This window comes from Rhinoderma darwinii, chromosome 3 (genome assembly GCF_050947455.1).
Source record: "Rhinoderma darwinii isolate aRhiDar2 chromosome 3, aRhiDar2.hap1, whole genome shotgun sequence".
Lineage (NCBI taxonomy): Eukaryota > Metazoa > Chordata > Amphibia > Anura > Rhinodermatidae > Rhinoderma > Rhinoderma darwinii.
The window spans coordinates 426,884,987-426,911,767 of record NC_134689.1 but is presented as its reverse complement, the minus strand read 5'-3'; the positions used below and the strand labels follow the sequence as shown (position 1 = coordinate 426,911,767).

General features: G+C 41.0%; 1 protein-coding gene across 1 annotated transcript in view; it reads right to left on the bottom strand.

Moving 5' to 3' along the window:
* Positions 1–549: 549 nt before the first annotated feature.
* Positions 550–26,781, bottom strand: part of LOC142750708 (olfactory receptor 11L1-like) — a 55,369-nt gene continuing 29,137 nt past the window's right edge. Inside the window, exon 3 of the mRNA XM_075859693.1 lies at positions 550–1,558. Within this exon, the coding sequence (XP_075715808.1) occupies positions 550–1,558 (1,009 nt within the window). The remainder of the gene's footprint in view (positions 1,559–26,781) is intronic.

The window sequence follows — 26,781 nt, the reverse complement described above, 5'->3', positions numbered from 1 at the left end:
GTCCCTCCCGAGGAGATGATTGTGCTATAGAATGTCCTCAGCCATTATAATTATAAAGGGGAGGACTCTTAGTAGTGCATGGATTTTATTAATATTCTTATACTTCGTTTTTTTTTAGGTTTTGTTCATGCATTTCCTAAGAGGAACTACCCTCCCTCCACTCTCTCTAAAGCAGAAGAGAGACACATATGATTTGGCGAAGTCTGGACCTTCAGATGGGCAGTCACATCCCCAGCCCTCAGAAAATAACTCAACCTCGCACTGTGCTCTGTTTCTGTTATCTATACTCTTATTTTCATGTCTTTTTTGAGGAAATACAATAGACCTGTCATTCTATCATTCTGCCTACTAGTGAGCTGATGACATACTATGACGATGACATTGCTGTAGGCTGTAAAATGAGATACTTCTCCAGTGCAGCGTAGCCTATTTGGCATATAGATGTCAGCACCAGTAAAACATTCAACATTTATTTTTAAATGGATAAAAATGAGATTTATTTTTTTTTAAATATGGAAAACAAATATATAAAAGATATTAAAATTGTGATTACATTGTTCCTTTAATTGGTAAAGAAGAAAGTCTAAGAAGCCAATTTATATGAAACATTGCAGAAAGATTGTTCAAGAGTTTCCTAAGAGCTTGTTTAATGTCTCTATTACTCAGACTGTAGATCATAGGATTAAGAAGTGGAGTTATCACTGTGTAGAACAGAGAGAGTAATGATTTTGCATTTTGCTGGCGTGGAAATACGTATATGCTAATAAGTGACCCATAATACATGGACACCACTGCCAGGTGAGAGCTACAGGTGGAGAAGGTCTTCTGCCTCCCACTCACGGATGGGATCTTTAATATAGTAATGATAATATACACATAGGATACAATAATAACGGTAACCGGGCAGATTGCAAGGACAATAACCAGAAACAAAGTCTCCAACTTCATAATAAAAGTGTCTGAGCATGAAAGCTCCAGTAAAGGTTCCAAGTCACAGAAGAAATGGTCAATGATGTTTGGTCCACAGAAATCCAAATGACTCAGTGTTAAATAAATCATCAACAATGTAGCAAAAATCATCACCCAACACACGAGAACGGCTCTTAGACAAAATTTGAGGTCCATGATGGAGGTGTAATGTAGAGGGTTACAGATGGCCTGATACCTGTCATAGGACATCACGCTCAGGAGAAGACATTCCAATGCCTCACAGCCTGAAAAAAAGTAAAATTGTGTCAAACAGCCAATAAAAGACACAGAACTTCCTTCATACAACACCACATGGAGCATGTTGGGTACTATAGTGGTGGAGAGTAAAAGATCGATAAAGGAGAGTTGTGTGAGGAAGAAGTACATGGGAGAGTGGAGTGACCGGCTGTAGGACACCACTAGAATGATGAGGAGGTTTCCACATACGGTCACACAGAAGATTATCAGCAGCAGAAGAAAGAAAAGAAAATGTAAACTTTGCAAATTTTGAAATCCCAAGAGTACAATTTCAGTTACTTTAGTAAAATTGTGAAATTGCATATTAAAAATTAAGAAACTAGAGTTAAATCTAATAAAGGACAGAATATTTACATTTAGTCTCCGTTCATACACACTTGAAGGAAAAGTTTGTGTAATTTTCTAAAGGATTTTATTCCCAAGAGGAAAGCATTGCGATGTCGATCCCAGAAAAATCTTTGATTTTCATTGACTGCCTGTAGAGAAAATATGTACAGTATTTCTTTAAAAAAAAAAAATGAAGAGATGAGTAAATAGTTGCTGAGAATATTTATATTACAGTGATATGCAGCACACACAACTCAGTTAACCCCTTCCCGCTCCTTGACGTACTATTACGTCATGGCAGCTCTATCGTTCGCGCTCCATGCCGTAATAGTACGTCTTGCAGTTAGAACAGCGGTGCGCGCGCCCGGCGCGTTCATGCGCTGTGATAGCTGCTGTTTCTGACAGCAGGCTATCACGGCATAATGGGACGGGACCATTTACTATGGTCCCGCCTCGCCGATCGCCGCTATTGGCTAGTCAGTGAGTAACTAGCCAATAGCAGCGATCGGTCTCATTCAGCACAGCAGTGCTCGAGCCCGGCGTTCCTGAGCTGTGATAGCTGCTGTTTCTGACAGCATGCTATCACAGCATAATGGGCCGGGACCATTTACTATGGTCCCGCCTCGCCGATCGCCGCTATTGGCTAGTCAGTGAGTAACTAGCCAATAGCAGCGATCGGTCTCATTCAGCACAGCAGTGCTCGAGCCCGGCGTTCCTGAGCTGTGATAGCTGCTGTTTCTGACAGCATGCTATCACAGCATAATGGGCCGGGACCATTTACTATGGTCCCGCCTCGCCGATCGCCGCTATTGGCTAGTCAGTGAGTAACTAGCCAATAGCAGCGATCATTCTCGTCACTTCCTCTCTCTGACCTCACATCCTGCTGCAACCGCCCTGAACGCCCTGTTGGAGTTAGCGAGGCGTTGAGATCGGTTGTGAGCAGAGAGTCAGAGAGAAAAGAAGTGAAAAAAAGTGAAAAAAAGTTTCTAAAACAACGTTTTTTTTGCTTCCCACCACCCCATCCACTACCCACTCCTGTTCCCTTCCTCTTTGAGTTCTACCCACGTTTTTTGGTCAGTGATCTCCTATCACTGACCACTTTTCAGTCTTCAGGACCACATTTCTTGGTCCCTGGGGATTTTTTTTTCATTTTTTTCTATATAAAACATAAAACAAAAAAAAAAATATAAAAAGAAAAAAAAGAAACAAAAAAAAATAGTTAGTTTAGCCAATTTTGAAAATTTAACTGGTTAGTTTAGTATTAGCCCCTTCCCGCTCCTTGACGTACTATTACGTCATGGCAGCTCTATCGTTCGCGCTCCATGCCGTAATAGTACGTCTTGCAGTTAGAACAGCGGTGCGCGCGCCCGGCGCGTTCATGCGCTGTGATAGCTGCTGTTTCTGACAGCAGGCTATCACGGCATAATGGGACGGGACCATTTACTATGGTCCCGCCTCGCCGATCGCCGCTATTGGCTAGTCAGTGAGTAACTAGCCAATAGCAGCGATCGGTCTCATTCAGCACAGCAGTGCTCGAGCCCGGCGTTCCTGAGCTGTGATAGCTGCTGTTTCTGACAGCATGCTATCACAGCATAATGGGCCGGGACCATTTACTATGGTCCCGCCTCGCCGATCGCCGCTATTGGCTAGTCAGTGAGTAACTAGCCAATAGCAGCGATCGGTCTCATTCAGCACAGCAGTGCTCGAGCCCGGCGTTCCTGAGCTGTGATAGCTGCTGTTTCTGACAGCATGCTATCACAGCATAATGGGCCGGGACCATTTACTATGGTCCCGCCTCGCCGATCGCCGCTATTGGCTAGTCAGTGAGTAACTAGCCAATAGCAGCGATCATTCTCGTCACTTCCTCTCTCTGACCTCACATCCTGCTGCAACCGCCCTGAACGCCCTGTTGGAGTTAGCGAGGCGTTGAGATCGGTTGTGAGCAGAGAGTCAGAGAGAAAAGAAGTGAAAAAAAGTGAAAAAAAGTTTCTAAAACAACGTTTTTTTTGCTTCCCACCACCCCATTCACTACCCACTCCTGTTCCCTTCCTCTTTGAGTTCTACCCACGTTTTTTGGTCAGTGATCTCCTATCACTGACCACTTTTCAGTCTTCAGGACCACATTTCTTGGTCCCTGGGGATTTTTTTTTCATTTTTTTCTATATAAAACATAAAACAAAAAAAAAAATATAAAAAGAAAAAAAAGAAACAAAAAAAAATAGTTAGTTTAGCCAATTTTGAAAATTTAACTGGTTAGTTTAGTATTAGGGTTAGTTAGTGTCAGGGAACCGTCAAAAAGCGTAGTTAGGTATAGTGTCAGGGAATTTAGCGTCAGGAATCGGTCACCGTAGATAGGCTTAGCGTTAGGGATCCATCACCGTAGTTAGGTTTAGCGTCAGGGAAGCTCGGAATAATTAGATAGGTTTAGTGTCAGGCACCCGTCACCGTAGTTAGGTTTAGTGTCAGGGAAGCTTGAAATAATCTAGATAGGTTTAGTGTCAGGGAATCGTCGCCGTAGTTAGGTTTAGCGTTAGGGAAGTCCACATAAAATTTAGTTAGGTTTAGTGTTAGGAACCCTCGCCCTAGTTAGCTTTAGTGTCAGGGAAGTCCACTTGCTCTCTAAAAACAAAACACACATTTGTGCTAGTTGTGCTATCCTATTGCTCCCAGTTAGGGATTTATTTTTTTGCAGTATATAAATTTTGTCTTCGCACAACAAGCATGTCCCAACGGACATTTACTGCTGAAGAGGCGTATGCATTTCTGGCCTCCGACACAGACTCGTCGGATGGCGATACAGTATTTTATTTGTCTACCTCCTCATCCAGCGATGAAGAGGAGGGACCCCCTAGGAGACGCCCCAGGACCACCACCATAGTAGAAATCCCTGAGAGAAGTGACCCCACAACAAGTGATACCCCTGAGCGAAGTGACCCCATTTGGACACCCACACCAGACCATTATGAACCCCAAATCCCTGAGTACACGGGCAGCCCAGGCATCAAATTTAACACGGCAGGGTTCAGTGAGATGGACTTTTTCAAGTTCTTCTTCACTGATAACTTTATAGAGCTAATGGTCACCCAGACTAATTTATATGCCCAACAGTATATCACCAAGAACCCCAACTCATTTTATGCCCAATCCCAGAGGTGGACTCCTGTAAACGCAGCAGAGTTGGGCAAGTTCTGGGGACTGCTCTTGAACATGGGGCTTCTAAAAAAGCCATCCATTAGGACCTACTGGAGCACGGACATCCTATACCACACCCCGATGTACCGTATGGCCATGTCCAGGATGCGTTATGAGGCAATACTTCGCTTCCTACATTATGCCGATAATGAGCAGTGCCCACCCCGAGATGACCCCAGTTTTGACCGTTTATATAAACTGAGACCCCTATTAGACCATTTCAGTGCCCGGTTTGCCCAAGCATACACCCCCGAGAAGTGTATTTCCATTGATGAGTCCCTGGTACATTTTAAAGGGAGGCTTCAATTCCGCCAATACCTGCCAAGTAAGAGGGCAAGGTATGGCGTGAAGTTGTATAAGCTGTGCGAGAGTGCATCAGGGTATACATATAAATTCAGGATATATGAAGGGAAGGACAGCAGTATTCAGCCCCCAGAATGCCCCCCCTTACTGGGAATTAACGCAAAAATTGTGTGGGATTTGGTGCACCCACTGCTGGACCAGGGTTACCACCTCTACCTGGATAATTTTTATACCAGCGTCCCGCTCTTCAAGTGCCTCGCTTCCAGAAGGACTGCGGCATGCGGCACTGCTAGAAAAAATCTTAGAGGCCTCCCTAAAACACTGCTTGGGCAAACACTCAGAAGGGGTGAGAGCAGGGCACATTCTAGTAGCAACATATTGTGTGTCAAGTACAAGGACAAGAGAGATGTCCTTGTATTGACAACAATACATGGCCACACCAGTACCCATGTACCTGTACGAGGTACCAGTACAGAGACCCCCAAACCAGATTGCATCCTGGACTACAATAGGTACATGGGAGGGGTGGACTTGTCAGATCAAGTCCTGAAGCCCTACAGCGCTACGCGGAAATCGAGGGTGTGGTATAAGAAGCTGGCCGTGCACATCATACAGATGGCATTGTACAATGCGTACGTGCTACGTCGATGTGCAGGCCAGAGGGGAACTTTCCTGGAATTTCAAGAGGTGGTTATAAAGAACCTAATTTTTGGCGACCAGGAAGGAGGGGCACCCAGTACTTCTGGAAGCGAGGCCACACGCATCGTACCAGGGCAACACTTTCCAGGAGAAGTTCCCCAAACTGGCAAGAAGGGAAAAAGTCAAAAGAGGTGCAAAGTGTGCTATAAGAGGGGGATAAGGAAGGACACAACATACCAATGCGACACGTGTCCCGAAAAACCAGGGCTCTGTATGAAAGATTGTTTTAAAATTTACCATACATCCCTTGATTTTTAATTTACCCTGATGCACTCCGCACAGCTTATCCCCCTCATCTTTCCCTTTTGAGCCCTGCCATGTGCCCAAGCAGCAAATAACAGCCACATGTAGGGTATTGCCGTACCCGGGAGAACCCACATTACAATTTATGGGGTGTATGTCTCCGGTGGCACATGCTGGGCACAATATATCGGACACTGAAATGGCATATATGTATAGGAAATTGCAAATCTCACTTTGCACCATCTACTGCGCATTACCTTTTACACAATAACTGTTGGGTCAAAATGCTCACTACACTCTAGATGAATGTCTTAAGGGGTGTAGTTTTTAAAATGGGGTCACTTCTCGGGGGTTTCAACTGTACTGGTACCTCAGGGGTTCTGCCTACATGACTTAGCACCAGAAAAGCTCCAGTAGGCTAAATGGTGGTCCTTCCCTTCTGAGCCCTGTCGTGTGCCCAGGCAGCTAATAACAGCCACATGTAGGGTATTGCCGTACCCGGGAGAACCCACATTACAATTTATGGGGTGTATGTCTCCAGTGGCACATGCTGGGCACAATATATCAGACACTGAAATGGCATATATGCATAGGAAATTGCAAATCTCACTTTGCACCATCTGCTGCGCATTACCTTTTACACAATAACTGTGGGGTCAAAATGCTCACTACACCACTAGATGAATGTCTTAAGGGGTGTAGTTTTTAAAATGGGGTCACTTCTCGGGGGTTTCAACTGTACTGGTACCTCAGGGGTTCTGCCTACATGACTTAGCACCAGAAAAGCTCCAGTAGGCTAAATGGTGGTCCTTCCCTTCTGAGCCCTGTCGTGTGCCCAGGCAGCTAATAACAGCCACATGTAGGGTATTGCCGTACCCGGGAGAACCCACATTACAATTTATGGGGTGTATGTCTCCAGTAGCACATGCTGGGCACAATATATCAGACACTGAAATGGCATATATGCATAGGAAATTGCAAATCTCACTTTGCACCATCTGCTGCGCATTACCTTTTACACAATAACTGTGGGGTCAAAATGCTCACTACACCACTAGATGAATGTCTTAAGGGGTGTAGTTTTTAAAATGGGGTCACTTCTCGGGGGTTTCAACTGTACTGGTACCTCAGGGGTTCTGCCTACATGACTTAGCACCAGAAAAGCTCCAGTAGGCTAAATGGTGGTCCTTCCCTTCTGAGCCCTGTCGTGTGCCCAGGCAGCTAATAACAGCCACATGTAGGGTATTGCCGTACCCGGGAGAACCCACATTACAATTTATGGGGTGTATGTCTCCAGTGGCACATGCTGGGCACAATATATCAGACACTGAAATGGCATATATGCATAGGAAATTGCAAATCTCACTTTGCACCATCTGCTGCGCATTACCTTTTACACAATAACTGTGGGGTCAAAATGCTCACTACACCACTAGATGAATGTCTTAAGGGGTGTAGTTTTTAAAATGGGGTCACTTCTCGGGGGTTTCAACTGTACTGGTACCTCAGGGGTTCTGCCTACATGACTTAGCACCAGAAAAGCTCCAGTAGGCTAAATGGTGGTCCTTCCCTTCTGAGCCCTGTCGTGTGCCCAGGCAGCTAATAACAGCCACATGTAGGGTATTGCCGTACCCGGGAGAACCCACATTACAATTTATGGGGTGTATGTCTCCAGTGGCACATGCTGGGCACAATATATCAGACACTGAAATGGCATATATGCATAGGAAATTGCAAATCTCACTTTGCACCATCTGCTGCGCATTACCTTTTACACAATAACTGTGGGGTCAAAATGCTCACTACACCACTAGATGAATGTCTTAAGGGGTGTAGTTTTTAAAATGGGGTCACTTCTCGGGGGTTTCAACTGTACTGGTACCTCAGGGGTTCTGCCTACATGACTTAGCACCAGAAAAGCTCCAGTAGGCTAAATGGTGGTCCTTCCCTTCTGAGCCCTGTCGTGTGCCCAGGCAGCTAATAACAGCCACATGTAGGGTATTGCCGTACCCGGGAGAACCCACATTACAATTTATGGGGTGTATGTCTCCAGTGGCACATGCTGGGCACAATATATCAGACACTGAAATGGCATATATGCATAGGAAATTGCAAATCTCACTTTGCACCATCTGCTGCGCATTACCTTTTACACAATAACTGTGGGGTCAAAATGCTCACTACACCACTAGATGAATGTCTTAAGGGGTGTAGTTTTTAAAATGGGGTCACTTCTCGGGGGTTTCAACTGTACTGGTACCTCAGGGGTTCTGCCTACATGACTTAGCACCAGAAAAGCTCCAGTAGGCTAAATGGTGGTCCTTCCCTTCTGAGCCCTGTCGTGTGCCCAGGCAGCTAATAACAGCCACATGTAGGGTATTGCCGTACCCGGGAGAACCCACATTACAATTTATGGGGTGTATGTCTCCAGTGGCACATGCTGGGCACAATATATCAGACACTGAAATGGCATATATGCATAGGAAATTGCAAATCTCACTTTGCACCATCTGCTGCGCATTACCTTTTACACAATAACTGTGGGGTCAAAATGCTCACTACACCACTAGATGAATGTCTTAAGGGGTGTAGTTTTTAAAATGGGGTCACTTCTCGGGGGTTTTAACTGTACTGGTACCTCAGGGGCTTCTGCATACATGACTTAGCACAAGAAAAGCTCCAGTAGGCCAAATGGTGGTCCTTTCCTTCTGAGTCCTGCCATGGGCCCAAACATCAGTTTATCACCACAAATGGGGTATTGCCGCACTCAGGACAAATTGGGCAACAAAATGGGGTGTTTTATTCCTTGTGAAAATAAGAAATTTTGAACAAAAATTACATCTTAATGGAAAAAAATATCATTTTTTTAATTCACAGCCCAATTCAAATAGGTGCTGTGAAAAAACGGTGTGGTCAAAATGATAACAACAACCATAAATGAATTCCTTGAGGGGTCTAGTTTCCAAAATGGGGTCACTTCTGGTGGGTTTCCATTGCTTTCATACCTCAACACCTCTTCAAACCTGGCATGCTGCCTAAAATATATTCTAATAAAAAAGAGGCCTCAAAATGCACTAGGTGCTCCTTTGTTTCTGAGGCTTGTGTTTTATTCCACGAGCGCACTAGAGCCACATGTGGGACATTTCTAAAAACTGCAGAATCTGGACAATACATATTTAGTAGTATTTCTCTGGTAAAATCTTCTGTGTTACAGAAAAAAATGGAATAATATTGAAATTCAGCAAGAAAAATGAAATTTGCAAATTTCACCTCCACATTGCTTTAATTCCTGTGAAATGCCTGAAGGGTTAAAAAACTTTCTAAATGCTGTTTTGAATACTTTGAGGGGTCTAGTTTTTAAAATGGGGTGTTTTATGGGGGTTTCTAATACATAGGCCCCTCAAAGCCACTTCAGAACTCAAGAGGTACCTTAAAAAAAAGGCTTTTGAAATTTTCTTAAAAATATGAGAAATTGCTGTTTATGTTCTAAGCCTTGTAACGTCCAAGAAAAATAAAAGAATGTTAAAAAAACGATGCCAATCTAAAGTAGACATATGGGAAATGTGAACTAGTAACTATTTTGGGTGGTATAACCGTCTGTTTTACAAGCAGATGCATTTAAATTCTGAAAAATGCAATTTTTTCAAAATTTTCTCTAAATTTTGCAATTTTTCACCAATAAACACTGAATATATCGACCAAATTTTACCACGAACATGAAGCCCAAAGTGTCACGAGAAAACAATCTCAGAATCGCTTGGATAGGTTTAAGCATTCCGACGTTATTACCACATAAAGTGAAATATGTCAGATTTGAAAAATGGGCTCTGAGCCTTAAGGCCCAAACTAGGCTGCGTCCTTAAGGGGTTAAACAAATTAATAATTTCAAGAACGTATAACACTAATAGCAAACAATTGAAAAAGGAATCTGTAAATATTCCTGATTAATTTTTTTTAAATTAATATTGTCTAAACTGCTATTACTGCTGCTACTAATAATAATAATAATAATAATAATATGAAATAATAAAAATGATAATAATAAAAATAATACTAATATGAAACAATAATAAAAATAATAATTATAATAAAAAATAAATAATAATAAAAATAACATTAATAACCACATAGTGCAGAAAGTGACTAAATCAAAAGTGCAGACAATGACCAGATAAATAGAGCAGATAGTGACTAGATAAATAGTGCAGACAGTGACTAGATAAATAGTGCAGCCAATGACCAGATAAATAGAGCAGACAGTGACCAGATAAATAGTGCAGACAGTGACTAGATAAATAGTGCAGACAGTGACTAGATAAATAGTGGAGACAGTGACTAGATAAATAGTGGAGACAGTGACTAGATAAATAGTGCAGACAGTGACTAGATAAATAGTGCAGACAGTGACCAGATAAATAGTGCAGACAGTAACCAGATAAATAGTGGAGACAGTGACTAGATAAATAGTGCAGACAGTGACTAGTTAAATAGTGCAGACAGTGACTAGATAAATAGTGCAGACAGTGACTAGATAAATAGTGGAGACAGTGACTAGATAAATAGTGCAGACAGTGACTAGATAAATAGTGCAGACAGTGACCAGATAAATAGTGCAGACAGTAACCAGATAAATAGTGGAGACAGTGACTAGATAAATAGTGCAGACAGTGACTAGTTAAATAGTGCAGACAGTGACCAGATAAATAGTGGAGACAGTGACTAGATAAATAGTGCAGACAGTGACTAGATAAATAGTGCAGATAGTGACTAGATAAATAGTGCAGACAGTGACTAGATAAATAGTGCAGACAGTGACCAGATAAATAGTGCAGACAGTAACCAGATAAATAGTGGAGACAGTGACCAGATAAATAGTGCAGACAGTGACCAGATAAATAGTGCAGACAGTGACTAGATAAATAGTGCAGATAGTGACTAGATAAATAGTGCAGACAGTGACTAGATAAATAGTGCAGACAGTGACCAGATAAATAGTGCAGACAGTGACTAGATAAATAGTGCAGACAGTGACCAGATAAATAGTGGAGACAGTGATGAGATAAATAGTGCAGACAGTGACCAGATAAATAGTGGAGACAGTGACTAGATAAATAGTGCAGACAGTGACCAGATAAATATTGCCGACAGTGACTAGATAAATAGTGTCGACAGTGACTAGATAAATAGTGCAGACAGTGACTAGATAAATAGTGCAGACAGTGACTAGATAAATAGTGCAGACAGTGACCAGATAAATAGTGCCGACAGTGACTAGATAAATAGTGTCGACAGTGACTAGATAAATAGTGCAGACAGTGACTAGATAAATAGAGCAGACAGTGACCAGATAAATAGTGCAGACAGTGACCAGATAAATAGTGCAGATACTGACTTAATACATAGTGCAGACAGTGAAAAGATAAATATTGCAGACAGTGACCAGATACATAGTGCAGACAGTGACTAGATAAATAGTGCAGACAGTGACCAGATAAATAGTGCAGACAGTGACCAGATACATAGTGCAGACAGTGACCAGATAAATAGTGCAGACAGTGACTAGATAAATAGTGCAGACAGTGACTAAATCAAAAGTGCAGACAATGACCAGATAAATAGAGCAGACAGTGACCAGATAAATAGTGCAGACAGTGACTAGATAAATAGTGCAGACAATGACCAGATAAATAGAGCAGACAGTGACCAGATAAATAGTGCAGACAGTGACTAGATAAATAGTGCAGACAGTGACTAGATAAATAGTGCAGACAGTGACCAGATAAATAGTTCAGACAGTGACTAGATAAATAGTGCAGACAGTGACCAGATAAATAGTGCAGACAGTGACCAGATAAATAGTGGAGACAGTGACTAGATAAATAGAGCAGACAGTGACCAGATAAATAGTGCAGACAGTGACCTGATAAATAGTGCAGATACTGACTTAATACATAGTGCAGACAGTGAAAAGATAAATATTGCAGACAGTGACCAGATAAATAGTGCAGACAGTGACCAGATAAATAGTGCAGGGAGTGACCAGATAATTAGTGCAGACAGTGACCAGATAAATAGTGGAGACAGTGACTAGATAAATAGTGCAGTCAGTGACTAGATAAATACTGCAGACAGTGACCAGATAAATACTGCAGACAGTTACTAGATAAATAGAGCAGACAGTGACTAGATAAATAGTGCAGGGAGTGACCAGATAATTAGTGCAGACAGTGACCAGATAAATAGTGGAGACAGTGACTAGATAAATAGTGCAGTCAGTGACTAGATAAATAGTGCAGACAGTGACCAGATAAATAGAGCAGACAGTGACTAGATAAATAGTGCAGACAGTGACTAGATAAATAGTGCAGACAGTGACCAGATAATAGAACAGACAGTGACGAGATAAATAGTGCAGACAGTGACGAGATAAATAGTGCAGACAGTGACCAGATAAATAGAGCAGACAGTGACTAGATAAATAGTGCAGACAGTGACTAGATAAATAGTGCAGATAGTGACTAGATAAATAGTGCAGACAGTGACTAGATAAATAGTGCAGACAGTGACCAGATAAATAGTGCAGACAGTAACCAGATAAATAGTGGAGACAGTGACCAGATAAATAGTGCAGACAGTGACCAGATAAATAGTGGAGACAGTGATGAGATAAATAGTGCAGACAGTGACCAGATAAATAGTGGAGACAGTGACTAGATAAATAGTGCAGACAGTGACCAGATAAATATTGCCGACAGTGACTAGATAAATAGTGTCGACAGTGACTAGATAAATTGTGCAGACAGTGACTAGATAAATAGTGCAGACAGTGACTAGATAAATAGTGCAGACAGTGACCAGATAAATAGTGCCGACAGTGACTAGATAAATAGTGTCGACAGTGACTAGATAAATAGTGCAGACAGTGACTAGATAAATAGAGCAGATACTGACTTAATACATAGTGCAGACAGTGAAAAGATAAATATTGCAGACAGTGACCAGATACATAGTGCAGACAGTGACTAGATAAATAGTGCAGACAGTGACCAGATAAATAGTGCAGACAGTGACCAGATACATAGTGCAGACAGTGACCAGATAAATAGTGCAGACAGTGACTAGATAAATAGTGCAGACAGTGACTAAATCAAAAGTGCAGACAATGACCAGATAAATAGAGCAGACAGTGACCAGATAAATAGTGCAGACAGTGACTAGATAAATAGTGCAGACAATGACCAGATAAATAGAGCAGACAGTGACCAGATAAATAGTGCAGACAGTGACTAGATAAATAGTGCAGACAGTGACTAGATAAATAGTGCAGACAGTGACCAGATAAATAGTTCAGAGAGTGACTAGATAAATAGTGCAGACAGTGACCAGATAAATAGTGCCGACAGTGACTAGATAAATAGTGTCGACAGTGACTAGATAAATAGTGCAGACAGTGACTAGATAAATAGAGCAGACAGTGGCTAGATAAATAGAGCAGACAGTGACCAGATAAATAGTGCAGACAGTGACCAGATAAATAGTGCAGATACTGACTTAATACATAGTGCAGACAGTGAAAAGATAAATATTGCAGACAGTGACCAGATAAATAGTGCAGACAGTGACCAGATAAATAGTGCAGGGAGTGACCAGATAATTAGTGCAGACAGTGACCAGATAAATAGTGGAGACAGTGACTAGATAAATAGTGCAGTCAGTGACTAGATAAATACTGCAGACAGTGACCAGATAAATACTGCAGACAGTTACTAGATAAATAGAGCAGACAGTGACTAGATAAATAGTGCAGGGAGTGACCAGATAATTAGTGCAGACAGTGACCAGATAAATAGTGGAGACAGTGACTAGATAAATAGTGCAGTCAGTGACTAGATAAATAGTGCAGACAGTGACCAGATAAATAGAGCAGACAGTGACTAGATAAATAGTGCAGACAGTGACTAGATAAATAGTGCAGACAGTGACCAGATAATAGAACAGACAGTGACGAGATAAATAGTGCAGACAGTGACGAGATAAATAGTGCAGACAGTGACCAGATAAATAGCGCAGACAGTGACCAGATAAATAATGCAGACAGATACTAGATAAATAGTGCAGACAGTGACCAGATACATATGCCTAAAGTGTTTAGATAAATAGTGTAGAAAGTGACCAGTTAAATAGAGCAGACAGTGCCAGATAAATAGTATCAGCAAGTGAGCAGATAAATAGTGCAGATAGTGACCAGATAAATAATGCATAAAGCTTTTAGATAAATAGTGCAGACAGTGATTCGATAAATATGGCAGACTGTGACTAGATAAATAGTGCAGACAGTGACCACATAAATAGAGCAGACAGTGACTAGATAAATAGTGCAGACAGTGACTAGATAAATAGTGCAGACAGTGACTAGATAAATAGAGCAGACAGTGACCAGATAAATAGTGGAGACAGTGACTAGATAAATAGTGCAGTCAGTGACTAGATAAATAGTGCAGACAGTGACTAGATAAATAGTGCAGACAGTGACAAGATAAATAGAGCAGACAGTGACTAGATAAATAGTGCAGTCAGTGACTAGATAAATAGTGCAGACAGTGACTAGATAAATAGTGCAGACAGTGACAAGATAAATAGTGCAGACAGTGACTAGATAAACAGTGCAGACAAGGACCAGATAAATAGTGCATTAAGTGATCAGATAAATAGTTCAGACAGTGACCAGATAAATAGTGGAGACAGTGACTAGATAAATAGTGCAGTCAGTGACTAGATAAATAGTGCAGACAGTGACTAGATAAATAGTGCAGACAGTGACTAGATAAATAGTGCAGACAGTGACTAGATAAATAGTGCAGACAGGGTCCAGATAAATAGTGCAGATAGTGACTAGATAAATAGTGCAGACAGATACTAGATAAATAGTACAGACAGAGACCAGATAAATAGAGCAGACAGTGACCAGATAAATAGTGCAGACAGATACTAGATAAATAATGCAGACAGTGACTAGATAAATAGAGCAGACAGTGACTAGATAAATAGTGCAGACAGTGACCAGATAAATAGAGCAGACAGTGACCAGATAAATAGAGCAGACAGTGACCAGATAAATAGTGCAGACAGTGACCAGATAAATAGTGCAGAGAGTGACCAGATAAATAGTGCAGACAGTGACCAGATAAATAGTGGAGACAGTGACTAGATAAATAGTGCAGTCAGTGACTAGATAAATAGTGTAGAAAGTGACCAGTTAAATAATGCAGACAGTGACCAGATAAATAGTATCAGCAAGTGAGCAGATAAATAGTGCAGATAGTGACCAGATAAATAATGCATAAAGTGTTTAGATAAATAGTGCAGACAGTGACTAGATAAATAGTGCAGACAGTGACCAGATAATAGAGCAGACAGTGACCAGATAAATAGTGCAGACAGTGACTAGATAAATACTGCAGACAGTGACCAGATAAATAGTGCAGACAGTGACCAGATAAATAGTGCAGACAGTGACCAGATACAAAGTGCATAAAGTGTTTAGATAAATAGTGTAGAAAAGAACCAGTTAAATAGAGCAGACAGTGACCAGATAATTAGTATCAGCAAGTGAGCAGATAAATAGTGCAGATAGTGACCAGATAAATAATGCATAAAGTGTTTAGATAAATAGTGCAGACAGTGATTAGATAAATATGGCAGACAGTGACTAGATAAATAGTGCAGACAGTGACCGCATAAATAGTGCAGACAGTGACTAGATACATAATGCAGACAGTGACCAGATAAATAGAGCAGACAGTGACTAGATACATAATGCAGACAGTGACTAGATAAATAGTGCAGTCAGTGACTAGATAAATAGTGCAGACAGTGACTAGATAAATAGTGCAGACAGAGACAAGATAAATAGAGCAGACATTGACTAGATAAACAGTGCAGACAGAGACCAGATAAATAGTGCAGACATTGACTAGATAAATAGTGCAGACAGTGACTAGATAAATAGTGCAGACAGGGTCCAGATAAATAGTGCAGATAGTAACTAGATAAATAGTGCAGACAGATACTAGATAAATAGTACAGACAGTGACCAGATAAATAGAGCAGACAGTGACTAGATAAATAGTGCAGACAGTGACTAGATAAATAGAGCAGACAGTGACCAGATAAATAGTGCAGACAGTGACTAGATAAATAGAGCAGACAGTGACTAGATAAACAGTGCAGACAGAGACCAGATAAATAGTGCAGACATTGACTAGATAAATAGTGCAGACAGTGACTAGATAAATAGTGCAGACAGGGTCCAGATAAATAGTATCAGCAAGTGAGCAGATAAATAGTGCAGATAGTGACCAGATAAATAATGCATAAAGCTTTTAGATAAATAGTGCAGACAGTGATTCGATAAATATGGCAGACTGTGACTAGATAAATAGTGCAGACAGTGACCACATAAATAGAGCAGACAGTGACTAGATAAATAGTGCAGACAGTGACTAGATAAATAGAGCAGACAGTGACCAGATAAATAGTGGAGACAGTGACTAGATAAATAGTGCAGTCAGTGACTAGATAAATAGTGCAGACAGTGACTAGATAAATAGTGCAGACAGTGACAAGATAGATAGAGCAGACAGTGACTAGATAAACAGTGCAGACAAGGACCAGATAAATAGTGCATTAAGTGATCAGATAAATAGTTCAGACAGTGACCAGATAAATAGTGGAGACAGTGACTAGATAAATAGTGCAGTCAGTGACTAGATAAATAGTGCAGACAGTGACTAGATAAATAGTGCAGACAGTGACTAGATAAATAGTGCAGACAGTTACCAGATAAATAGTGGAGACAGTGACTAGATAAATAGTGCAGTCAGTGACTAGATAAATAGTGCAGACAGTGACTAGATAAATAGAGCAGACAGTGACTAGATAAATAGTGCAGACAGTGACTAGATAAATAGTGCAGGCAGTTACTAGATAAATAGTGCAGTCAGTGACTAGATAAATAGTGCAGACAGTGACTAGATAAATAGAGCAGACAGTGACTAGATAAATAGTGCAGACAGTGACTAGATAAATAGTGCAGGCAGTTACTAGATAAATAGTGCAGACAGTGACTAGATAAATAGTGCAGACAGTGACTACATAAATAGTGCAGACAGATACTAGATAAATAATGCAGACAGTGACTAGATAAATAGAGCAGACAGTGACTAGATAAATAGTGCAGACAGTGACCAGATAAATAGAGCAGACAGTGACCAGATAAATAGAGCAGACAGTGACCAGATAAATAGTGCAGAGAGTGACTAGATAAATAGTGCAGACAGTGACCAGATAAATAGTGGAGACAGTGACTAGATAAATAGTGCAGTCAGTGACTAGATAAATAGTGTAGAAAGTGACCAGTTAAATAGTGCAGACAGTGACTAGATAAATAGTGCAGACAGATACTAGATAAATAGTACAGACAGTGACCAGATAAATAGAGCAGACAGTGACCAGATAAATAGTGCAGAGAGTGACCAGATAAATAGTGCAGACAGTGACCAGATAAATAGTGGAGACAGTGACTAGATAAATAGTGCAGTCAGTGACTAGATAAATAGTGTAGAAAGTGACCAGTTAAATAGTGCAGACAGTGACCAGATAAATAGTATCAGCAAGTGAGCAGATAAATAGTGCAGATAGTGACCAGATAAATAATGCATAAAGTGTTTAGATAAATAGTGCAGACAGTGACCAGATAATAGAGCAGACAGTGACCAGATAAATAGTGCAGACAGTGACTAGATAAATAGTGCAGACAGTGACCAGATAAATAGTGCAGACAGTGACCAGATAAATAGTGCAGACAGTGACCAGATACAAAGTGCATAAAGTGTTTAGATAAATAGTGTAGAAAAGAACCAGTTAAATAGAGCAGACAGTGACCAGATAATTAGTATCAGCAAGTGAGCAGATAAATAGTGCAGATAGTGACCAGATAAATAATGCATAAAGTGTTTAGATAAATAGTGCAGACAGTGATTAGATAAATATGGCAGACAGTGACTAGATAAATAGTGCAGACAGTGACCGCATAAATAGTGCAGACAGTGACCAGATAAATAGAGCAGACAGTGACTAGATACATAATGCAGACAGTGACCAGATAAATAGAGCAGACAGTGACTAGATACATAATGCAGACAGTGACTAGATAAATAGTGCAGTCAGTGACTAGATAAATAGTGCAGACAGTGACTAGATAAATAGTGCAGACAGAGACAAGATAAATAGAGCAGACATTGACTAGATAAACAGTGCAGACAGAGACCAGATAAATAGTGCAGACATTGACTAGATAAATAGTGCAGACAGTGACTAAATAAATAGTGCAGACAGGGTCCAGATAAATAGTGCAGATAGTAACTAGATAAATAGTGCAGACAGATACTAGATAAATAGTACAGACAGTGACCAGATAAATAGAGCAGACAGTGACTAGATAAATAGTGCAGACAGTGACTAGATAAATAGAGCAGACAGTGACCAGATAAATAGTGCAGACAGTGACCAGATAAATAGTGCAGACAGTCACCAGATAAAAAGTTCAGACAGTGACTAGATAAATAGAGCAGACAGTGACTAGATAAACAGTGCAGACAGAGACCAGATAAATAGTGCAGACATTGACTAGATAAATAGTGCAGACAGTGACTAGATAAATAGTGCAGACAGGGTCCAGATAAATAGTGCAGATAGTAACTAGATAAATAGTGCAGACAGATACAAGATAAATAGTACAGACAGTGACCAGATAAATAGAGCAGACAGTGACTAGATAAATAGTGAAGGCAGTGACTAGATAAATAGAGCAGACAGTGACCAGATAAATAGTGCAGACAGTCACCAGATAAAAAGTTCAGACAGTGACTAGATAAATAGAGCAGACAGTGACCAGATAAATAGTGCAGACAGTCACCAGATAAAAAGTTCAGACAGTGACTAGATAAATAGCGCAGACAGTGACTAGATAAATAGAGCAGACAGTGACTAGATAAATAGTGCAGACAGTGACCAGATAAATAGTGCAGAGAGTGACTAGATAAATAGTGCAGACAGTGACTAGATAAATAGTGCAGACAGTGACTAGATACATAGTGCAGACAGTGACCAGATAAATAGTGCAGATAGTGACCAGATAAATAGTGCAGATAGTGACTAGATAAATAGTGCAGACAGTGACCAGATAAATAGTGCAGATAGTGACCAGATAAATAATGCAGACAGTGGCTAGATAAATAGTGCAGATAGTGACTAGATAAATAGTGCAGAAAGTGACTAGATAAATAGTGCAGATAGTGACCAGATAAATAGTGCAGATAGTGACCAGATAAATAATGCATAAAGTGTTTAGATAAATAGTGCAGACAGATACTAGATAAATAGAGCAGACAGTGACCAGATAAATAGTGCAGACAGTGACGAGATAAATAGAGCAGACAGTGACGAGATAAATAGAGCAGACAGTGACTAGATAAATAGAGCAGACAGTGACTAGATAAATAGTGCAGACAGTGATCAGATAAATAGAGCAGACAGTGGCCAGATAAATAGAGCAGACAGTCACCAGATAAATAGTGCAGACAGTGACTAGATAAATAGTGCAGACAGTGGCCAGATAAATAGTGCAGACAGATACTAGATAAATAGAGCAGACAGTGACCAGATGAATATTGCAGACAGTGTCTAGATAAATAGTGCAGACAGTGACCACATAAATAGTGCAGGCAATGACTAGATAAATATTGCAGACAGTGACCAGATAAATAGTGCAGACAGTGACCAGATAAATAGTGCAGTCAGTGACTAGATAAATATTGTAGACAGTGACCAGATAAATATTGCAGACAGTGACTAGATAAATAGTCCAGACAGTGACCACATAAATAGTGCAGACAGTTACTAGATAAATATTGCAGACAGTGACCAGATAAATAGTGCAGACAGTGACTAGATAAATAGTGCAGACAGTGACCAGATAAATAGTGCAGTCAGTGACTAGATAAATAGTACAGACAGTGACTAGATAAATAGTGCAGTCAGTGACTAGATAAATAGTGCAGACAGTGACCAGATAAATAGTGCTGACAGTGACCAGATAAATAGTGCAGAAATTGACTAGATAAATAGAGCAGACAGTGATCATATAAATAGAGCAGACAGTGACCAGATAAATAGTGCAGAAATTGACTAGATAAATAGTGCAGACAGTGACTAGATAAATGGTGCAGACAGTGTCCAGATAAATAGTGCAGGCAGTGACTAGATAAATAGTGCAGACAGTGACTAGATAAATAGTGCAGACAGTGACCAGATAAATAGAGCAGACAGTGACTAGATAAATAGTGCAGACAGTGACCTGATAAATAGTGCAGACAGTGACTAGATAAATAGTGCAGACAGTGACCAGATAAATAGAGCAGACAGTGACTAGATAAATAGTGCAGACAGTGACCAGATAAATAGAGCAGACAGTGACTAGATAAATAGTGCAGACAGTGATCAGATGAATAGTGCAGACAGCGACCAGATAAATAGTGCAGACAGTGACTAGATAAATGGTGCAGACAGTGACCAGATAAATAGTGCAGGCAGTGACTAGATAAATAGTGCAGACAGTGACTAAATAAATAGTGCAGACAGTGACCAGATAAATAGAGCAGACAGTGACTAGATAAATAGTGCAGACAGTGATCAGATGAATAGTGCAGACAGCGACCAGATAAATAGTGCAGACAGTGACTAGATAAATAGTGCAGACAGTGACCAGACAAATAGTGCAGACAGTGACTAGATAAATAGTGCAGACAGTGACTAGATAAATAGTGCAGACAGTGACCAGATAAATAGTGCAGACAGTGGCCAGATAAATAGTGCAGACAGTGACTAGATAAATAGTGCAGAGAGTGACTAGATAAATAGTGCAGACAGTGACTAGATAAATAGTGCAGAGAGTGACTAGATAAATAGTGCAGACAGTGACCAGATAAATAGTGCAGATAGTGGCCAGATAAATAGTGCAGACAGTGACTAGATAAATAGAGCAGACAGTGACCAGATGCATATTGCAGACAGTGACTAGATAAATAGTGCAGACAGTGACTAGTTAAATAGTGCAGACAGTGACCAGATAAATAGTGGAGACAGTGACTAGATAAATAGTGCAGTCAGTGACTAGATAAATAGTGCAGACAGTGACTAGATAAATAGTGCAGACAGTGACCTGATAAATAGTGCAGACAGTGACTAGATAAATAGTGCAGACAGTGACTAGATAAATAGTGCAGACAGTGACTAGATAAATAGTGCAGACAGTGACTAGATAAATAGTGCAGACAGTGACCTGATAAATAGTGCAGACAGTGACTAGATAAATAGTGCAGACAGTGACTAGATAAATAGTGCAGACAGTGACCTGATAAATAGTGCAGACAGTGACCAGATAAATAGTGCAGGCAGTGACTAGATAAATAGTGCAGACAGTGACTAAATAAATAGTGCAGACAGTGACCAGATAAATAGAGCAGACAGTGACTAGATAAATAGTGCAGACAGTGATCAGATGAATAGTGCAGACAGCGACCAGATAAATAGTGCAGACAGTGACTAGATAAATAGTGCAGACAGTGACCAGACAAATAGTGCAGACAGTGACTAGATAAATAGTGCAGACAGTGACTAGATAAATAGTGCAGACAGTGACCAGATAAATAGTGCAGACAGTGGCCAGATAAATAGTGCAGACAGTGACTAGATAAATAGTGCAGAGAGTGACTAGATAAATAGTGCAGACAGTGACCAGATAAATAGTGCAGATAGTTGCCAGATAAATAGTGCAGACAGTGACTAGATAAATAGAGCAGACAGTGACCAGATGCATATTGCAGACAGTGACTAGATAAATAGTGCAGACAGTGACTAGTTAAATAGTGCAGACAGTGACCAGATAAATAGTGGAGACAGTGACTAGATAAATAGTGCAGTCAGTGACTAGATAAATAGTGCAGACAGTGACTAGATAAATAGTGCAGACAGTGACCTGATAAATAGTGCAGACAGTGACTAGATAAATAGTGCAGACAGTGACTAGATAAATAGTGCAGACAGTGACTAGATAAATAGTGCAGACAGTGACTAGATAAATAGTGCAGACAGTGACCTGATAAATAGTGCAGACAGTGACTATATAAATAGTGCAGACAGTGACTAGATAAATAGTGCAGACAGTGACCTGATAAATAGTGCAGACAGTGACCAGATAAATAGTGCAGACAGTGACTAGATAAATGGTGCAGACAGTGACCAGATAAATAGTGCAGGCAGTTACTAGATAAATAGTGCAGATAGTGACTAGATAAATAGTGCAGACAGTGACCTGATAAATAGTGCAGACAGTGACTAGATAAATAGTGCAGACAGTGACTAGATAAATAGTGCAGACAGTGACCTGATAAATAGTGCAGACAGTGACCAGATAAATAGTGCAGACAGTGACTAGATAAATGGTGCAGACAGTGACCAGATAAATAGTGCAGGCAGTGACTAGATAAATAGTGAAGATAGTGACTAGATAAATAGTGCAGACAGTGACCAGATAAATAGTGCAGACAGTCACCAGATAAATAGTGCAGACAGTGACTAGATAAATAGTGCAGACAGTGACCAGATAAATAGAGCAGACAGTCACCAGATAAATAGTGCAGATAGTGACCAGATAAATAGTGCAGACAGTGACCAGATAAATAGTGCAGACAGTGACTAGATAAATAGTGCAGACAGTGACTAGATAAATAGTGCAGACAGTGACTAGATAAATGGTGCAGACAGTGACCAGATAAATAGTGCAGACAGTGACTAGATAAATATTGCAGACAGTGACTAGATAAATAGAGCAGACAGTGACCAGATGAATATTGCAGACAGTGACTAGATAAATAGTGCAGACAGTGACCAGATAAATGGAGCAGACAGTGACCAGATAAATAGTGCAGACAGTGACTAGATAAATAGAGCAGACAGTGACCAGATGAATATTGCAGACAGTGACTAGATAAATAGTGCAGACAGTGACCAGATAAATGGAGCAGACAGTGACTAGATAAATAGTGCAGACAGTGACTAGATAAATAGAGCAGACAGTGACCAGATAAATAGAGCAGACAGTGACTAGATAAATAGTGCAGACAGTGACTAGATAAATAGTGCAGACAGTGACTAGATAAATAGTGCAGACAGTGACTAGATAAATAGAGCAGACAGTGACTAGATAAATAGTGCAGACAGTTACTAGATAAATACTGCAGACAGTGACTAGATAAATAGAGCAGACAGTGACTAGATAAATAGTGCAGACAGCTACCAGATAAATAGTGCAGACAGTGACTAGATAAATAGTGCAGACAGTGACTAGATAAATAGAGCAGACAGTGACTAGATAAATAGTGCAGACAGTTACTAGATAAATAGTGCAGACAGTGACTAGATAAATAGTGCAGACAGTGACCAGATAAATAGTGCAGACAGTGACTAGATAAATAGTGCAGACAGTGACTAGATAAATAGTGCAGACAGTGACCAGATAAATAGTGCAGACAGTGACTAGATAAATAGTGCAGACAGTGGCTAGATAAATAGTGCAGATAGTGACTAGATAAATAGTGCAGACAGTGACCAGATAAATAGTGGAGACAGTGACTAGATAAATAGTGCAGACAGTGACTAGATAAATAGTGCAGACAGTGACTAGATAAATAGTGCAGACAGTGACTAGATAAATAGTGCAGACAGTGGCCAGATAAATAGTGCAGACAGTGACTAGATAAATAGTGCAGACAGTGACCAGATAAATATCACTTATTGAAGCAACATTAAAACAAACAATTTTACCTTCATGAGCCTTCCGGGAGCTTAGTCATTGACATAAAGCAACTTAAGCTGTTAAAAAGAGGAGGTCGGCCCCCTTTGACAGTCCAATTCCCCCCCTGCGATGCGATCACGGGTGGCCAATGGTTGTCATCAGGGGCATAACTAGGAAATACTGGGCCCTGTACCTAGCAAACTTTTGACTGGGCCCCCTCCCCTGGATGCTGCACACAGTTCCACTTGTTAGATAGCGCCCCCTGTAGATTGTGCCATACATCCCCCTGTAGATTTTGCCACACAGCCCCACCTGTAGACAGTATTACACAGCCCCGCCTGTAGACAGTGCTATGCAGCCCCCCTGTAGACAGTGCAATACAGCCCCTGTAGGCAGCGCTATACAGCCCCCCTGTAGTTTGTGCTATAAAGCCCCCTATGTAGACAGTGCTATACAGCCACCCCTGTAGACACTCCTATACAGCTTCTCTGTTGACAGTGCTATACAGCCCCCCTGTAGACAGTACTACACTGTCCCCCCTGTAGACAGTAATATACAGCCACTGTAGACAGTGCTATACAGACTCCCTGTAGACAGTGCTATACAGCCCCCCTGTAGACAGTGCTATAAAGCTGCCCTGTAGACAGTGCTAGACAGATCCCCCTGTAGACAGTGCTATACAGCCCCCCTGTAAACAGTTCTCAACAGTCCCGTGTAGAAAGTGCTATACAGCCCCCCTGTAGACAGTGCTATACAGCTCCCCTATGGAAAGTGCTATACAGCCCCCCTGTAGACAGTGCTATGCAGTCCACCCTGTAGACAGTGCTATACAGCCTCCCTATACAGTGCTATACAGCCCTCTGTAGACAGTTCTATGCAGCCCCCTGTAGACAGTGCTATATAGCCCCCCCTTCTAGTTAAAGATCCCCTTTGTAAATTGTGCCGTACATCCCCCCCTGTAAATAGCACCATATATCACCCCTCAAACAAATAAAACAAAAAGTGTTCTACTTATCTCGGTCCCGTTCCCATGATGAACGGATCTGCTCCTCAATGCTGACAGGATCCTTGCATTAGCCAGCGTGATCCAGTGACGTCATAATGCCGGCCTGCGCCTGATTGGCTGCATGCCGAACATGGCCTGTAGCCTATGGTAGAGCAGGGAGATACCTCCCTGCTCTGCCATAGTGGTTAACAGTTTTTGCATCCTAAGAAAGCAGATACTATTGAATATGGCGTCGCCACCACTGTAGCAGCCATAGCAACTGCTAGCGAAGCCATCGGCATGGGGGGGGGTGATGGCTTGTAAATAAACCGCTGGCTAGCCAAGTGGGTTTGGTCTTTAGTGGTGAACCCCGAATGTAATGACTATAAGGCTACATTCACACGAATGCGTGTCAAATCGGCCATCAGAGCTTTCTTCTAACCAGGACCTGTGTGTCAATCACACAACCATGTAACGATCCCAGCACCTGTGTGTCCATCACACAACCCTGTAACGATCCCAGCACCCGTGTGTTCATCACTTGACCATGTAACTATCCCAGCACCTGTGTGTCCATCACATGACCCTGTAACGAGCCGTGCACCTGTGTGTCCATTGCATGGTCATGTAACGATCCCAGCGCCTGTGTGTCCATCACACGACCATGTAACGATCCCAGCATCGGTGTGTCCATCACATGACCATGTAACGATCCCAGCACCTGTGTTTCCATCTCATGGCCATGTAACGATCCCAGCACCTGTGTGTCCATCACATGACCCTGTAACTATCCCAGCACCTGTGTTTTCATCACATGACCATGTAATGAGCCGTGCACCTGTGTGTTCATCACATGACCATATAACCAGCCGTGCATTTGTATATCCATCACATGACCCAGTAATGATCCCAGCACCTGAGTGTCCATCACATCATCCTGTAACGATCCCAGCAACTGTGTCTCTATCACATGACACTGTAACGATCCCAGCACCTGTGTGTCGATCACATGACCCTGTAACAATCTCAGCACCTGTGTGTCCATCACATGACCCTGTAACAATCTCAGCACCTGTGTGTCCATCACATGACCCTGTAATGATCCCAGCACCTGTGTGTCTATCATATGACCCTGTAACAATGCCAGAACTTGAGTGTCCATCACATGATCCTGTAACGATCAGAGAACATGTGTCTCTATCACATGACCCTGTAACGATCCCAGCACCTGTGTGTCTATCACATGACCAGGACAGAATTTTATCTACTTGAAGTAAGCAATGAAAGTTACTACTGAAAAACAACAAGCAGAGATCTTGAAAACCGTGAGGAATTAATACAGAGTGTGTGTTGTAAATTGGATATCTGAGACCGGACAACTCCTGAAAGATTTAATATATTTGAACACAATATTAATTCATGGCCGGAACCTAAGAAAAATAATTGTGTGAAACAACCGGAAAAAAACCTAGGGGAACCACTGTGGAGAAGCACACGAAGCATGTTCGGGAGAATATCCCAGGTCTGTATTAGGTCCAATATGGACATTTTGCCCTAACAGCAGCCGGTTTCATAGTGACACAGGATTTACGAGTATGTTAATACGTTAAAAGTATAAAATAAAGTTGCAAAATAGTAATCCCTTCATGAGATAAAAAAAAGACAAAAAATAAAAAAATAATAAAGTGACTATTTAATATAAAATACATTTTATTATGCATTACATAAAAACAAAAAACTTACACTTATTAGGCATACAAATGACCATAATAACCTGAAGAATTAATTGAATATGTAATTTAATGTGAAATGTGAATGGTATAAAGAGAAAACAATGCGTAAATCACTTTCAATATATTAATGCTACATCTTTGTTATATAACATTACACA